General features: G+C 36.2%; 2 protein-coding genes across 4 annotated transcripts in view; both read left to right on the top strand.

Moving 5' to 3' along the window:
- Positions 1 to 18,590, top strand: part of LOC142233761 (uncharacterized) — a 175,365-nt gene that overhangs the window by 119,297 nt on the left and 37,478 nt on the right. The gene's annotated exons all lie outside the window — the stretch shown is intronic.
- LOC142235871 (uncharacterized) lies at positions 9,434 to 13,343 on the top strand. The gene is made up of 3 exons (XM_075307124.1): positions 9,434 to 9,477; positions 9,629 to 9,722; positions 11,625 to 13,343. Exons 1-3 carry the CDS (start codon positions 9,434 to 9,436, stop codon positions 13,341 to 13,343), a joined length of 1,857 nt encoding a protein of 618 aa, XP_075163239.1.

Genomic DNA, 18,590 nt, shown 5'->3' with positions numbered 1-18,590 from the left:
CATAGTCGCCGCAAAAATAGCTCCTATCATATTATTTTGCTCTTCGAATATGATTGTGACAATCATGTTTCTTCTCTGCGTGTATGTACCCTCCACCATGGATTGCGTAGAAACTTCTACGAAAGACTGTCATCCACAAATTTCAACTCACTCGGATGAAATTTGCTCCTCCAAGAGGCTCCAAAACCAAATCTCGGGATCGGTTTATATGGGGGCTATAAATGATTATGGACTGATATGGACCACTTTTGGCATGGTTGTTAAATATCATATACTACCACCACGTACCAAATTTCAACCAGATCGGATGAATTTTGCTTCTCCAAAAGGCACCGGAGGTCAAATCTGGCGATCGGTTTATATGGGAGCTATATATAATTATGGATTGATAGGAACCAATTCCTGCATGGTTGTTGGATACCATATACTAACATCATGTACAAAATTTCAACCGAATGGGAAGAATTTTGCTCTTCCAAGCTGCTCCGGAGGTCAAATCTGGGGATCGGTTTATATGAGGTCTATATATAATTATGGACCGATGTGAACCAATTTTTGCATGGTTATTAGAGACCATATACTAACACCATGCACCAAATTTCAGCCGGATCGGATGAAATTTGCTTCTCTTAGAGGGTCCGCCAGCCAAATCGGGGGATCGATTTGTATGGGGGCTATATATAATTATGGACCGATGTGAACCAATTTTTGCATGGTTGTTAGAGACCATATATTAACACCATGCAATAAATTTCAGCCGGATCGGAAGAAATTTGTTTCTTTTAGGGCTCTGCAAGCCAAATCGGGGGATCGGTTTATATGGGGGCTATATATAATTATGGACCGATGTGGACCAATTTTTGCATGGTTATTAGAGACCATATACTAACACCATGTACCAAATTTCAGCCGGATCGGATGAAATTTGCTTCTCTTAGAGGCCTCGCAAGCCAAATTTGGGGGTCCGTTTATATGGGGGCTATACGTAAAAATGGACCGATATGGCCCATTTACAATACCGTCCGACCTACATCAATAATAACTACTTGTGCCAAGTTTCAAGTCGATAGCTTGTTTCGTTCGGAAGTTAGCGTGATTTCAACAGACGGACGGACGGACATGCTCAGATCGACTCAGAATTTCACCACGATCCAGAATATATATACTTTATGGGGTCTTAGATCAATATTTCGATGTGTTACAAACGGAATGACAAAGTTAATATACCCCCCATCCTACACTGGTAGAAAAAGTTTCGTTAATACGATGAATTTCTACGTTGTATTAACGAAATTCTTCATTAAAAGTCAGCCAACGTAGCATTTCGTTGTAACAACGTAATTTTACGTTATATTTACGAAACACTTTGTGGAATACATTTCGTAGTATTAACGAATAATTACGTTGCTATTACGTAGCCTTTTCGTTGTATGAATGAAATTTATTCGTTGTATGGGTGCAGCTTATACGTTGTATGAATGAAAGGCGAACGTTGTATAAATGAACACAAACGTTATATTAATGAAACCCAACCAATTAGCGCATTTGAGTGTAGTAATTGGTAGTGTATTATTTTTTGTTAAGATCTTTGAAATATGGTTTATATACAGTAAGAAATAATATATAATGATAAATTAAGTAATATAATAAACATATATTGTGACTTTCACTTAAGAAAAAAAGGCTCTTATTTCTAAGATCAAAAAATGATAATCGTATCACCATGTCCATTTATCCAATTTTTGTGCAACCAAGGTTCATCACCGTAATTGTTCCGCCTTCCTCATCTGAAAGTTCACTTCCCCGGGGCATTTTCACTAAAGATTAAAAATGTACACTATATTTCTTGCGAATATACAAAAAACACCAATTTAACTCACCTCACCCATCTATGTTTATTATTCACAACGAAACTGTAATGAGCGTGTGCACTCTTCAGCGAAAAGAACGTAAATGTTGTTAATGTTTGCCCATCAGACAAGTTTTCTGTTGAACTTTTTACCGTTTGTTTTTCAAGACGCACACATGTGCTTATTGCCATACTAAGATGTGTATGTACCAATTACATACACGCTAGAGAGAGTATGAAGAGCAGTGCTGCCGCTACTACTTCAATCGAAGTATCTTGCTTCATTTTCACAAAATTTACTTCGTCACTCCTTCTTCCAAAAATCTGCTTCACTTTTTGTTCTGCTTCAAATTTTAAAAATTTCCCCATATTACCTAATTGTTTTTCCTATTCCTTTAATTACTATTAACATAGCGGTTTTAATCATTGAATTATTAACCGATGTGGACCAATTTTTGCATAGTTGTTAGAGACCATATACTTACACCATGTACCAAATCAGCCGGATCGAATGAAATTTGGTTCTCTTAGGGGCTCCGCAAACCAAACCGGGGGATCAGTTTATATGGGGGCTATATATAATTATGGACCGATGTGGACCAATTTTTGCATGGTTGTTAGAGATCATATGCTGAAACCATGTACCAAATTTCAGCTGGATCGGATGAAATTTGCTTCTCTTAGAGTCCCCGCAAGCCAAATTTGGGGGTCCGTTTATATGGGGGCTATACGTAAAAGTGGACCGATATGGCCCATTTGCAATACCATGCAATACCGACCTTGTGCCAAGTTTCAAGTCGATAGCTTCTTTCGTTCGGAAGTTAGCGTGATTTAAACAGACGGACGGACATGCTCAGATCGACTCAGAATTTCACCACGACCCAGAATATATATACTTTATGGGGTCTTAGAGCAATATTTCGATGTGTTACAAACGGAATGACAAAGTTAATAAAACCCCCATCCTATGACGGAGGGTTTAATAAAATTAATTCTATTGTTTTGTTTTCAAAAATGTATGCTACTTCAATTTTATTCAATCTACTCCACATTTTTCCAAAATCTACTTCACTCAATTTTTCACTAGCGGCAGCACTGATGAAGAGACGTTTTAGAGAGAGAGAGAGAGAGAGTAAGGAGAGGCAGAAATACTCAAACTCCCATTCGTATTATTAATGAACATATTTCATTAATATGACGAAATATAACAATTTAAAATTTATTTTTTAACGAGCCATATCATTATATTAACGATCGATTTCGTTTTATAAATGAAATTTTCAATTCCAGTTTCAGAGTATATAAAACGACTGTTTAGTTTAAAAGTTTCCAAAAGTTACTCTCTATGTGCAAATGATTAGAATAATTTCATCTTGGAAAATTTTTTTATTCTAATTCTTAAAAAAATTACAAAGTTAATATTCGTAATATTAACGAAACGTGTTTCATTAATATAACGAAAAACCAAAACACAAAATTGTCTTTTAACGATTGATTTCGTTGTATTAACGATCACTTTCGTTCTTATAACGAAAAATTTCGTAATATTAACGAAAAATAATCAACGAAGCCCGTTCGTTAATAATACGAAACATTTTTCTACCAGTGTATGGTGGAGGGTATAAAAAAAATTAAAATCGCTTCCCCAAACACATTTTGCTTCAAGCATACATATTTTCAGGATTGGTCCAAACAAAATATTGTTTGTATTGTTCAAACATATTATGTTTCGCCTTAGGGCATACACTGGTAGTAAAAAATGTTAATGAAATTTTCTTTGCGTGAATATATTTTTAAGGCGCCAATTGGTTACTTCCATTATTTTACTTGCAGCATACTCTCTAGTTCTCTCTTTTTAAACACATATTTGTTTATAGGCTATTTCCAAATAAATATATGTTTATATCTAAGCATATTATATTTACGAACATTTTATGTCCCAAACATAATATGTTCTAACATATTAACATATAAATCCAAACATGTTATGCTAGTTTATGAACTTTATTTGCTTGCACTTAAAAATATTGTGTTAAAAAATTTGAGTTCCAAACATATAATATTTACGCCCAAACATTTGAAAAACAATCGTTTTCGTCCGTGTATAAGTGTAGTACAAAATATAAATATGTTTATTGTTTAACGGCCATTTTCATGAAGCTCCGTTAGGCTCTAAGTGCCAGTTAACAGAAAGAACAAGTAAGGAAAGTCTAAAGTCGGGCGGGGCCGACTATATTATACCCTGCACCACTTTGTAGATCTAAATTTTCGATACCATATCACATCCGTCAAATGTGTTGGGGGCTATATATAAAGGTTTGTCCCAAATACATACATTTAAATATCACTCGATCTGGACAGAATTTAATAGTCTTCTACAAAATCTATAGACTCAAAATTTAAGTCGGCTAATGCACTAGGGGGGAACACAATGTTAGTAAAAAAATATGGGAAACGTTTAAATATGAAGCAATTTTAAGGAAATTTCGCAAAAGTTTATTTATGATTTATCGCTCGATATATATGTATTAGAAGTTTAGGAAAATTACAGTCATTTTTACAACTTTTTGACTAAGCAGTGGCGATTCTACAAGCAAAATGTTGGTATTTTGACCATTTTTGTCGAAATCAGAAAAACATATATGGGAGCTATATCTAAATCTGAACCGATTTCAACCAAATTTAGCACGCATAGCTACAATGCTAATTCTGCTCCCTGTGCAAAATTTCATCTAAATCGGACCAAAAAATTGGACTCTGTGGTCATATGAGCGTAAATCGGCCGAAAGCTATAAAGGGTGATTTGTTAAGAGCTTGATAAATTTTTTTTTTTTAAAAAACGCATAAAATTTGCAAAATCTCATCGGTTCTTTATTTGAAACGTTAGATTGGTCCATGACATTTACTTTTTGAAGATAATTTCATTTAAATGTTGACCGCGGCTGCGTCTTAGGTGGTCCATTCGGAAAGTCCAATTTTGGGCAACTTTTTCGAGCATTTCGGCCGGAATAGCCCGAATTTCTTCGGAAATGTTGTCTTCCAAAGCTGGAATAGTTGCTGGCTTATTTCTGTAGACTTTAGACTTGACGTAGCCCCACAAAAAATAGTCTAAAGGCGTCAAATCGCATGATCTTGGTGGCCAACTTACCGGTCCATTTCTTGAGATGAATTGTTCTCCGAAGTTTTCCCTCAAAATGGCCATAGAATCGCGAGCTGTGTGGCATGTAGCGCCATCTTGTTGAAACCACATGTCAACCAAGTTCAGTTCTTCCATTTTTGGCAACAAAAAGTTTGTTAGCATCGAACGATAGCGATCGCCATTCACCGTAACGTTGCGTCCAACAGCATCTTTGAAAAAATACGGTCCAATGATTCCACCAGCGTACAAACCACACCAAACAGTGCATTTTTCGGGATGCATGGGCAGTTCTTGAACGGCTTCTGGTTGCTCTTCACTCCAAATGCGGCAATTTTGCTTATTTACGTAGCCATTCAACCAGAAATGAGCCTCATCGCTGAACAAAATTTGTCGATAAAAAAGCGGATTTTCTGCCAACTTTTCTAGGGCCCATTCACTGAAAATTCGACGTTGTGGCAGATCGTAAGTCTATTCATGATGAAATGTCAAAGCATACTGAGCATCTTTCTCTTTGACACCATGTCTGAAATCCCACGTGATCTGTCAAATACTAATGCATGAAAATCCTAACCTCAAAAGAATCACCCTTTATATTGGAGCTATATCTAAATCTGAACCGATTGCAACCAAATCTTGCACGCATAGCAACAATGCTAATTCTACTCTGTGTGCAAAATTTCAACTAAATCGGAGCAAAAAATTAGCTTCTGTGGTCATATGAGTGTAAATCGGGCGAAAGCTATATATGGAAGCTATAGCTAAATCTGAACCGATTTCAACCAAATTTGGCACGCATAGCTACAATGCTAATTCTACTCCCTGTGCAAAATTTCAACCAAATTGGGGTAAAACTCTGGCTTCTGGGACCGTATTAGTCCATATCGGGCGAAAGATATATATGGGAGCTATATCTAAATCTGAACCGATTTCAATAAAACTTGGCACACTTGACTATAGTCCTAATTGTTCTTCTTGTGCAAAATGTTAAGTAAATTAGGTTAAAACTCTGGCTTCTGGGGCCATATAAGTCCATATCGGGCGAAATATATATATGGGAGCTATATCTAAATCTGAACCGATTTCTTCCAAAATCAATAGGGATCTATTCTGAGCCAAAACACATACTTGTGCCGAATTTGAAGTCGATTGGACTAAAACTGCGACCTAGACTTTGATTACAAAATGTGTTCACGGACAGACGGACAGACGGACATCGCTATATCGACTCAGGAGCCCACCCTTAGCATTTTTGCCAAAGACACCATGTGTCTATCTCGTTTCCTTCTGGGTGTTGCAAACATATGCACTAACTTATAATACCCTGTTCCACAGTGTGGAGCAGGGTATAAAAATGGAAATATCTTATATAAAGGGTGATTCTTTTGAGGTTAGGATTTTCATGCATTTGACAGATCACGTGGGATTTCAGACATGGTGTCAAAGAGAAAGATGCTCAGTATGCTTTGACATTTCATCATGAATAGACTTACTAACGAGCAACGCTTGCAAATCATTGAATTTTATTACCAAAATCAGTGTTCGGTTCGAAATGTGTTTATCGACAAATTTTGTTCAGCGATGAGGCTCATTTCTGGTTGAATGGCTACGTACATAAGCAAAATTGCCGCATTTGGAGTGAAGAGCAACCAGAAGCCGTTCAAGAACTGCCCATGCATCCCGAAAAATGCACTGTTTGGTGTGGTTTGTACGCTGGTGGAATCATTGGACCGTATTTTTTCAAAGATGCTGTTGGACGCAACGTTACGGTGAATGGCGAACGCTATCGTTCGATGCTAACAAACTTTTTGTTGCCAAAAATGGAAGAACTGAACTTGGTTGACATGTGGTTTCAACAAGATGGCGCTACATGCCACACAGCTCGCGATTCTATGGCCATTTTGAGGGAAAACTTCGGAGAACAATTCATCTCAAGAAATGGACCGGTAAGTTGGCCACCAAGATCATGCGATTTGACGCCTTTAGACTATTTTTTGTGGGGCTACGTCAAGTCTAAAGTCTACAGAAATAAGCCAGCAACTATTCCAGCTTTGGAAGACAACATTTCCGAAGAAATTCGGGCTATTCCGGCCGAAATGCTCGAAAAAGTTGCCCAAAATTGGACTTTCCGAATGGACCACCTAAGACGCAGCCGCGGTCAACATTTAAATGAAATTATCTTCAAAAAGTAAATGTCATGGACCAATCTAACGTTTCAAATAAAGAACCGATGAGATTTTGCAAAATTTATGCGTTTTTTTTTTAAAAAAAGTTATCAAGCTCTTAACAAATCACCCTTTAGCAGTTTCTAACTGGCATATGGAATATATAGACAAGCAAGACTGAAATGTCCATAGTACGACTTAAATGTTAGTTAGCTAACGTAGAACTAACGGAGCTTCATGAAAATGGGGATAAATTGGATTAAAAACTGTAAACGAGTTAATGGTAAACACGTAGATTTTTGCCAAATTTAAATTTTAATAATTTTTACACAGACCTATCGTTGTTTAAATTTTGTCAATATAGTTCAAATTCCATTCATAAGCTGCAGATTTCTTTTTATCACACCCATAGCAATCATTTAATCCTTTCAATTTGAGAACTCTACGGAATTTTGATTTTTTTACAATTTACCATACATCTCCTTTTTTATCTTGAGAATAAAATATTTACTTGAGAATTTTATGATAACATAAGATAACACAAGAAGGACTGAATTCATTTTTTCCCGCCATACGTCTTAAAAAACAGATCTCGCGCAAAAAAACAAATTGACAACGCTGAAACACACTTTCATGCTTCACTCAAAAAAAAAGTGAACCTATATGGTACTAAAGCCAATTTAATTCAACTTTAGTTTATGGAGTTATTATGTTTTAAGAAAATTTCCTTGACTTTAACAATTTTTTTGCACATTAGGTAAATGATCTAAAAAACTGGGAAACATTATACACAAATTAAAACAAAATATTTTGTTTTGCAATAAATTTGGGCATCAATTTTGCAACTGAAAATCGCACGGAAATTTAATTAATTTGTACTCCACAAAGCGTTAATAAAACCAGGAAAATGTAATGTCCTTGTGCTCTTTTTAATTGCAATTCATGAAAGTAAAACTTCTCATTGAGGACAGATTCAACTAAAATTAAGAATAAAATCATTGGCGCCAAATAAAAAAATACTTTCTACCGTAACGAAAATTCAGACAAACAAAATTCCCCTTACTCCTAAAGTATTTTCTTTTCGAACTTATAAGTCCGAATTTATGACAAGCGATACGATTGTCTCTAATGTTACTTGTTTGCTTCTAAAGAAAATGTATTTCCATCAAAAGAAAACTTCGCTAGTCTAAAATTTCGTTCCTCAGAAAAGAAAACTCTTCTTTCAGTGTACAGTAGTTCATTCTTACTATTTTTGGGAATCGTACGAAAATTTTCTTCTGCTTTAGTTCATATTGAATTTATGTGTACTGTCATTGAACTTTATGCCTACATTTAGTTCATAAAATTTTTGAGATATACTTAAAGAAAGGAAAAATTTCCTTGGACTGTGGAAAATTTCGCAGAAAATAATAAAATTTAACTACAAACAAATAATTTTTTGCAATAAAAATAAGCTAAAATTAGCTTTAGTTTAACTATGGACTTTTTTTCTGTTTATTGAAAGGACGACTTTCCATATTCTATAAAAAAAAAACATCATACCAAGGGAAGGCCCTCTTACTGTTGTGTATTTATTTATTCGTGTGTTTAGAAGAAAACAAAAACTAAAATCGTATCCAAGAAATTATTCAAAGGACTACAATTTCTGCCTATAACTCTAAAATCCCTTACTTTTTTTGAAAATCCGCACAAATTCAACAGTCTATGTAAATTACTAATCTAAATATAACTAAATAAGATTTTTGTGACACCTGCAATGAGTGTTACATGTAGAGCAAGTCATTCAGCATAATGCTAATGTTATTGTATAAAGGTTGAATAAAATATACAATTTATGGTAAACAAAGGTTTAACATAAATTATCTCTTGCCTATGTAGTGTATAGGCATAGTAGGATATACTTAATACCCCAATAGGATAAATGCCACTATGCATTGTGAGTATTACCAATTTACATGGAAATATGTGTGTGTGTGTTTGTATAAAGGGGAAAATACATTTGTATGCCATTCCATGCTTACTTCTTCAAGAATACTCTACTTCAATGGTTAAGTTGTTAAAATTCGCCTTACTTCCTCCCATAACACACACACACAATTTTGTTTTCCGTCATTGAGAAGTTTGTTAGCTGTAACGGCAAAGTGAAGTTATTTGACCTTGGTTTCCATTTTTGTGAAGTCATATTTACTTACTCACACATTACACAAGTCGCAGTTTTTTTTTTTTTTGAAAAATTACATTTTCCCTCGCTGTGGGATTTAATGACTTTATTCGTTCGTGTAAATGGCGGTTGGTATGTCTGCATCTACGACATCGAGTAATCTAATGTGAGTTTGTGAATCCGTGAGCATTTGTTTGTATGAAGATATCAATGTGTATGTGTGCACCTGTCGGCGCTATGTTGTTTGTATTTTGTTATTTTTTTTCCTTGTATGATATTGTTATACAAAAGTCACAATTTACCTTGGTTGTACCCAGTTGTAATTGTACCTCATGTGTGTTCTCTCACATACACAATCGTATCAAGGCAATTTCATATACAAATATTTATGTTTTTATGCCTGTAGACCATGTAAGTGTTACAGCATGCACTCATTGTACATTCCCAGCGGCGGAAATCGGTCTTATAAAAGGCACTTATTTGCAGACACAAGGCATTGACTTCCCATTACATATTCATTGATTTTTTACACAGGGTGTCATAGCGGACCAAGGGCTCCGACTTCATCTTACGGCATAAGGGCTTATGTTAGGTTATTATTTTAAGATCTTTTAGGAGTTGCCTCAAATACCGTCTCTATAAGGTATAATATAATAAGGCCTTTTATAATGTGTATATCGAAGGCCTTTATGAAGTATATAAAGTAAGAGATCTCTTAATAAGTGTTTATAATACTGCAAATGCCATGCCTTTTTTATGAAGGCTATTTAAAAGCCTTATTTACTTATGGCTTTTATAACGCCTACCCTAAACTTCATATATAAATAAGAAACCCACAATTTGTTCATATTCATTCCGTTTGTAATACATCGAAATATTGCTCTAAGACCCCATAAAGTATATATATTCTCGGTCGTGGTGAAATTCTGAGTCGATCTGAGCATGATCGTCCGTCCGTCTGTTGAAATCACGCTAACTTCCGAACGAAACAAGCTATCGACTTGAAACTTGGTACAAGTAGTTGTTATTGATGTAGGTCGGATGGTATTGCAAATGGGCCATATCGGTCCACTTTTACGTATAGCCCCCATATAAACGGACCCCCAAATTTGGCTTGCGAGGCCTCTAAGAGAAGCAAATTTCATCCGATCCAGCTGAAATTTGGTACATGTTGTTAGTTTATGGTCTCTAACAACCATGCAAAAATTGGTACACATCCGTCCATAATTATATATAGCCCCCATATAAACCGATCCCCCGATTTGGCTTGCGAGGCCTCTAAGAGAAGCAAATTTCATCCGATCCGGCTGAAATTTGGTACATGGTGTTAGTATATGGTCTCTACCAACCATGCAAAAATTGGTCCGCATCGGTCCATAATTATATATAGCCCACATATAAACCGATCCCTCGATTTGACTTGCAAGGCCTCTAAGAGAAGCAAATTGCATCCGATCCGGCTGAAATTTTGTACATGGTGTTAGTATATGGTCTCTAACAACCATGCAACAATTGGTCGAAATCGGTCCATAATTATATATAGCCCCCATATAAACCGATCCCCATATTTGACCTCCGGAGCTCCTTGGAAGAGCAAAATTCATCTGATTCGGTTGAAATTTGGTACGTGATGTTAGTATATGGTATATAAACCGATCTCTCCGGTGCCTTTTGGAGAAGCAAAATTCATCCGATCTGGTTGAAATTTTGTACGTGGTGGTAGTATATGATATTTAACAACCATGCCAAAAGTGGTCCTGTTGAACTGCGTTCCACAAAATCTATATAAATTTCTTTAAATCTTTCAAATGAAGTATTTTATGTGAATTATAATCCAATATCACGAATTTGTATTATCATAACATAGTGAATTATTCGAATATATTATAAGTAATTCTTCTAAATTAGGCTATATCTATATGGCAACTATCTATCCATGAACTTATCGATAAATATTTCTCAAATATAATATGTTCTCCATATTTGAATTGTTGTTCTAATAGATAAATCAATTTCACTCAAATAATCATAACGCCTGCGTGCGAACCATTTTACTTCACTTGTGCATTACAATCTGAAGCGGTAAGAAGCTATACCCTGTCAATAAACTGCATTAAACTGAATCTGGATTACTTTTTTTCTTCTACTTGCATATAATATAACTGCATAAACTCTTGCGGAGATATACATTAACACCATACAGTCCACTTATAGAATCCCGCAATTGTTCATGGTCCTTCGAGCCGGATATGAACCAGCGATCTATGGATTCCATCGAATGCCTAATGTCTTCGCTTCACTTGTATTCTCCAGTTTCAAGAAATATTGGAAAATGTGGGAAACGTCACGTGGAGACATGTTCCAACGACAGATAATCCCGCCGATATCGGTACTCGTGGGTGTACCGCATCGGAACTTAGCACTAACTTGCTTTGTTGGCACGGGCCGAAATGGCTTTTAAAATCTGACGAATTCTGGCCAAAATCCATTACATTCAAGGAATCTGATCTAGATCGAAAAGTATGCACTTTCCACACTGACATGCAAACTGAGGATATATTAGATCGTTTTTCTTCTTTCGATCGAGCTCTACGAGTATTATGTTACATTTATCGATTCATAAGAAAATGTAAGAATCAAACTTTGCCGAACATACAAAATAACTTTATCACTAAGGAAGAAGTAATGATTGTCAAATTCAATTTAATACGTTCGGCGCAAAAAATGTATTATCCATCTGAATATCAAGCACTTGAGAGCAACATGCCCATTAATTCAAAAAGTAAATTGCTAACGCTAAACCCAAAACTTGATGAGTACAAACTGCTACGAGTAAATGGTCGATTGGCGAATGCTGATCTTAGTTACAACGAGCGACATCCAATAATATTGCCTGAGAAATCACGTGTCTGTAAGCTATTTATTGATTTTACTCATAAGATGCTGCTCCACTCTGAACACCAAGTCATGTTGCGTGCAATTCGCCAGGAATTTTATGTGGTCCGCTTAAAAAGTTCCATAAGACAGTGTATAAGAAACTGTCACACCTGTGCGATTTATAAACACCGTATTCGTACCCAGATAATGTCGTCCCTGCCAACTGAAAGATGTACTTTTTCCTTGCCATTTACATATACTGGAGTGGACTTTGCGGGACCATTTGATTTGAAAACATCTAGACTTCGGAACGCAAAGCTGCACAAAGGATACGCTGCAATTTTTGTATGTATGTCAACTCGTGCTGTTCACTTAGAGGTTTGTTCGGAACTGACAAGTGAGGCTTTTTTGTCTACTTTCACTCGATTTGTAGGAAGGCGCGGATTCCCTAATAAAGTTTATTCTGATAACGGAACGAATTTTGTTGGTGCTAGTAGGGTACTAAAAACTGAATATGAGAATTTTTTGAGAAATGTCCAAGTATCTGTTTCTGAAAAATATAGTACACATGGGGTTTCGTGGCAATTTATTCCGCCTCACGCCCCACATATGGGAGGATTGTGGGAGGCTGCTGTGAAGAGCATGAAAACTCACTTACGAAAAGTGGCTTCCAATATTAAATTCACTTTTGAGGAATTTTCCACTTTGTTGATTCGGATAGAAAGCATTTTGAATTCTAGACCCCTTTCACCAATCAGCGAAGACCCCAATGAACTGATTCCACTGACTCCTGGTCACCTTTTGAGGGGAGCTCCTCTTATTGTAGTTCCTGAAGAATACTCTGATAACTTGACACTTATGAATCGCTGGAAACGACTAAAGACACTACAAATACAATTTGCGAAAAGGTGGAAGACAGAGTACATTTGTGAATTGCAGAAACGACACAAATGGAAATCCACCCAACTTAATTTGAAAGTCGATGACTTTGTAATAGTAAAGGAAGATAATCTTCCACCTAATGAATGGTGTCTTGGTAGAGTTACAAAGGTTTTCAGAGGTAGTGATTCTAATATTCGTGTCGCTGAAATTCGGACACAAAACGGAACACTGATTCGCCCATTAGTAAAACTCTGTATATTACCAAATGCTTAGAAATTACATTTCCAACCGTTCACAACTTAATAAATTTACGTTTACAGCTCAGTATCTAGCCTTCCAAAATGCCGCATTTGTTTCAAGAGGCATACATTGAAAAACTGCCAAGCTTTTTATAACATGGATGTTACAAAACGAAGACAAGAAGTGAAAGAAAAGCGATTTTGCTTCAAATGCCTGTGTTCATCTCATACCCGTGAGTGGTGTAGATCTCGCAAAACTTGCATTGTGTGTAACAATAATCATCATACACTGTTGCACGTCGATAACCACAACAAGCCTCGCCGTTCTCACCAAACTAATAATTCCAGCTCGTCACAAAGCTCTCACCGCCAAATTGAAAATTGCAGTCGCCCTAATTCAACATGTTCATCGACTAGAGCTAATCAGCCACGTCATCACGTCACCGGCAAAAACCAAGGTTCACTGCGTACTCCTCCATTGGTACACGAACGACTGAGTCGGAAAAGGAAAATTCACGTTTTTCTCCCCACCGCTTTAGCAAGGCTTCTCACACCTGATGGTCCTGTAAAAGTGAGATTACTGTTGAATTCAGCTGGCCTACGGACTTATGTTCTCAAATCTATGGTACAACGTTATCATCTACCAACAACGCGGAAAAACGAAGACGAGTTCTGCACACTCAGCCTGCAATCGTTCTACGACTCAGCAGTAAAGATTCAGATCACGGGAGTGGTTCAACGTCGATTTGAGGTAGAAATACCAGAGACCACGGAGGACAAAAAACTGCAATCAATTTACAATCATATAGTGGACTTAGCTGACCCTCATTTCTTCAACCCGGTTAATATTGAAGTGGTTATTGGAAATGATCAGCTTTCTAAGATTCTATTGGCGGGCCTTATCCAAACATCCACCTCTATGCCTATTGCTCAAAGTTCAGTTTTTGGTTGGGTTATATCTGGTGCTTGTAATTATTAACTTGCAACGCTGCAAAGGGGGCGGAATGTTGAACTGCGTTCCACAAAATCTATATAAATTTCTTTAAATCTTTCAAATGAAGTATTTTATGTGAATTATAATCCAATATCACGAATTTGTGTTATCATAACATAGTGAATTATTCGAATATATTATAAGTAATTCTTCTAAATTAGGCTATATCTATATGGCAACTATCTATCCATGAACTTATCGATAAATATTTCTCAAATATAATATGTTCTCCATATTTGAATTGTTGTTCTAATAGATAAATCAATTTCACTCAAATAATCATAACGCCTGCGTGCGAACCATTTTACTTCACCTGTGCATTACAATCTGAAGCGGTAAGAAGCTATACCCTGTCAATAAACTGCATTAAACTGAATCTGGATTACTATTTTTCTTCTACTTGCATATAATATAACTGCATAAACTCTTGCAGAGATATACATTAACACCATACAGTCCACTTATAGAATCCCGCAATTGTTCAGGTCCATATCAGTCCATAATCACATATAGCCCCCATATAAACCGATCCCGAGATTTGGTTTTGGAGACTCTTGGAGGAGCAAATTTCATCCGAGTCAGTTGAAATTTGGTACATTGTGTTAGTATATGGCCTTTAACAACCATGTCTAACTATGTCCGTATCGGTCTGTAGTTATATATAGCCATCAGATAAATCGATCCCCATTCACACAAAAATTGGTCCATATGTATATAGTCCCCATATAAGCGACCCCCATATTTCAATTCTGGCTCCCTACGTACCGTGCAAAAGTCCATATCGATTCGTAATTATTTGTAGACTTACCTACACATACTTTTTTTGTCTAATGTATACCACGTATGGACTAACTCACAATTTAGAAAACGATTTAAGATACCACAACCCAAGTAATTCGATTGTGGATGACAGTCTTTCGTAGAAGTTTCTTCGCAATCCATGGTGGAGGGCACATAAGATTCGGCCTGGCCGAACTTAAGGCCGTTTATACTTGTTACTATATACAATTACCACCTTTTCGTATGATATTTGGAATTTTCGCCTTCTTCTTAACAACTGGAATTTCTTTAACTTGTCCCCAGATTGACTGAGTGAATCTAGAATAGTATTCATAAATTTTCTCTAAATAAATAATACAAAAATAAATAAATAATGTAGCTCAATAATAGTAATAAAATATTCGCAAAAATATATGTATTTAACACATATTTTTGTTTTCAAACTTAACATGGCGTTTTCAGACACTATTAACACTTTAAACAAAACACCCGACTGGCTTGATCGAAATCACAAAACAAAATTAAGCAACACGCGTTGCTTAAAGTTCTTCAATATTATTTTTTTAACTTACGATTACTAATTTGTTTACGGCATAAGGGCTTATCAAATGTCTCTTGGATTGAAGGATGGCATAAAGGAGAACATGAGTTGTTTTTTTTTAAAGCCGTTCCATTTTTTTCGACTCGTTGTCGAAAAATTTATGAATTGACTTACGGCATAAAGGCTTTTTAAAGGTTTCGTAAATTAAAGATGAGTTGCTGTTTTAAAACCTGTTTTATTTTGCATATTTCCAAATACACATTGTAATTCAAAATACCAAACAAGGCCTATGAAGAGTTCTTCAAAAATGTGTCTTCAAACTCATCTCTCAGATAAGCCATTTCAAAAGGCCTCGACAAGTGTGGTATGAGAAAAGGGATAGCGATCTTAACAAACAAAGACCTCTTGTAAAGCCTTGTTTAAGCAATCGTTGACGAATGAGTATCAACTTTTTTTGTAAAGAAGTGAGATGTCTTACAAAAGGGATTATGTTGTGAGACCTAACCGTATGAGTATTGCCTCTAAAATAAGGGCTCCGTGAATGCTTTAAATCGTAAGTGCTCTCGATTTACGCCGCTGGGTTGCTGCTTCATTATTATTTATATACGTTTCTATGTATGGCCGTAAAATCAGGTGTATGCCTATGTGTGTGAGTGAGTCGACAAGTTTAACGGTTTATTTGATATGGTTTCATGTTCATTTTTAACATTAATAAAGGGTAATGACTGTTTTCTTTCCAGAAGAATGATATGAATCTAGACTGAAAAACAAACCAAGTATACACACGCAAAAAAATAATTCTTTCCTCCCAAACGAAATTTTAGACAAACAAAGTTCGTTTCTCATTTGCTTTTCGCTGTAAGGAAGTGTATTTGGAAGAAAAGTATATACTTTTTGTGATAAACGTTTATTCTTTTCCAGGATGTAAAAACAATTTCATAAAGACTAGCTCAAAACAAAAAAAAACATTATTTTCTTGCTAATTGCATTGTCCCTCACATCTTTCTCACATCCACGAGGATTTTTAGTTCTTAACACCTTTTCCTGTAATACCAACAATGTAGAAGAAATTATACGATTTTATAAATTTTTAAAATTTTTTTTTACCTTTCGCCTGGACGGAGAATCGAACCGCGGACCATGCACATTGTAAGCCAACACACTAACCACTGAGCTATGTACCTGTTATGGTCATCAATAGATAAATATCCATATAAGTTATATTTATATAGCATAGCTTGCGGCGCCCACGAACCGAATAAACAAAGTTTATTTAACAGAAACAAACATTTAGTTTGGCACCGTGGAGCAGTGGTAGCTACGTCCGACTCTCATGCCAAGGGTCGTGGGTTCGATCCCTGCTTCGGCCAAAGTTTTTTTTTTTTTTGCTTTTGTTTTTTTACATATATTCCAGATATATTCGGAAGATGCCGAAAAAATGTTCAACATTACATTGTACTATATTAAATTTTGAACTGTAAAATGTGTCTTATTAAAGACCTTAAGTCCGAAAAGAACAGTGTTTGATATAAACGAAATGGACTGTGTTGTTATTTCAAAAATAACTTTTTTTATTGAAAAAATAAAAATTTTGTAACAAACGATTTTTTTTGTGATAAAAGTTTAAAATTTTCGAAGCAATGCAAAAAACTCTAACAAAAGAAAAACGTTTTCGGTACACGTTTTCCAAACGTTTTTTTTCTTTGCGTGCACGACCGTAGGTTAGGTTAGGTGGCAGTCCATGTATCAGGCTCACTTAGACTATTCAGTCCATTGGTGAACTTCTCTATTATTACTGAGTGCTGCCCGATTCCATGTTAAATTCAATGACAAGGGACCTCCTTTTTATAGCCGAGTCCGAACGGCGTTCCTCATTGCAGTAAAACCACTTAGAGAAGCTTTGAAACCCTCATAAATGCATTACTGAGGTGGGATAATCCACTGCTAAAAAACTTTTGGTGTTCAGTCGAAGCAGTAATCGAACCCACGACCTTGTGTAAGCAAGGCGGGCATGCTAACCATTGCACCACGGTGGCTCTCGACCATAAGTTCGGCCAGGCCGAATCTTACGTAGAAAGTTATAGTAAAGGATGTCATCCACAAACGAATTACTTGGGTCGTGGTAACACTTGCCGATGACAATGTATCTTTAAGCATCTTAAAGGTGTCTTCTAAATTGTAGGTTAGTCCATATAGAGTATGTTATATGTTAGACACTAAAAGGCAGATTAAATATCTATATAAGACAAATCAATTCTAAATCGGTATATAAAGGGTGATTTGTTAAGAGCTTGATAACTTTTTTTTTTAAAAAAACGCATAAAATTTGCAAAATCTCATCGTTTCTTTATTTGAAACGTTAGATTGGTCCATGACATTTACTTTTTGAAGATAATTTCATTTAAATGTTGACCGCGGCTGCGTCTTAGGTGGTCCATTCGGAAAGTCCAATTTTGGGCAACTTTTTCGAGCATTTCGGCCGGAATAGCCCGAATTTCTTCGGAAATGTTGTCTTCCAAAGCTGGAATAGTTGCTGGCTTATTTCTGTAGACTTTAGACTTGACGTAGCCCCACAAAAAATAGTCTAAAGGCGTCAAATCGCATGATCTTGGTGGCCAACTTACCGGTCCATTTCTTGAGATGAATTGTTCTCCGAAGTTTTCCCTCAAAATGGCCATAGAATCGCGAGCTGTGTGGCATGTAGCGCCATCTTGTTGAAACCACATGTCAACCAAGTTCAGTTCTTCCATTTTTGGCAACAAAAAGTTTGTTAGCATCGAACGATAGCGATCGCCATTCACCGTAACGTTGCGTCCAACAGCATCTTTGAAAAAATACGGTCCAATGACTCCACCAGCGTACAAACCACACCAAACAGTGCATTTTTCGGGATGCATGGGCAGTTCTTGAACGGCTTCTGGTTGCTCTTCACTCCAAATGCGGCAATTTTGCTTATTTACGTAGCC

Source organism: Haematobia irritans, chromosome 4 (assembly GCF_050003625.1).
Source record: "Haematobia irritans isolate KBUSLIRL chromosome 4, ASM5000362v1, whole genome shotgun sequence".
Taxonomy (NCBI): Eukaryota; Metazoa; Arthropoda; class Insecta; order Diptera; family Muscidae; genus Haematobia; species Haematobia irritans.
The sequence above is the reverse complement of the archived record's forward strand: the minus strand, read 5'-3'. Positions and strand labels throughout refer to the sequence as shown.

What these genes read in the sequence shown, in the direction of transcription:
- LOC142235871 (XM_075307124.1), top strand. Translation starts at nt 9,434, where the DNA reads ATGGCGGTTGGTATGTCTGCATCTACGACATCGAGTAATCTAAT. An exon ending in ACGACATCGAGTAATCTAAT is followed by an intron (nt 9,478 to 9,628) that starts GTGAGTTTGTGA and finishes GGTTGTACCCAG; the next exon opens with TTGTAATTGTACCTCATGTG. An exon ending in TTTTTATGCCTGTAGACCAT is followed by an intron (nt 9,723 to 11,624) that starts GTAAGTGTTACA and finishes TGTATTCTCCAG; the next exon opens with TTTCAAGAAATATTGGAAAA.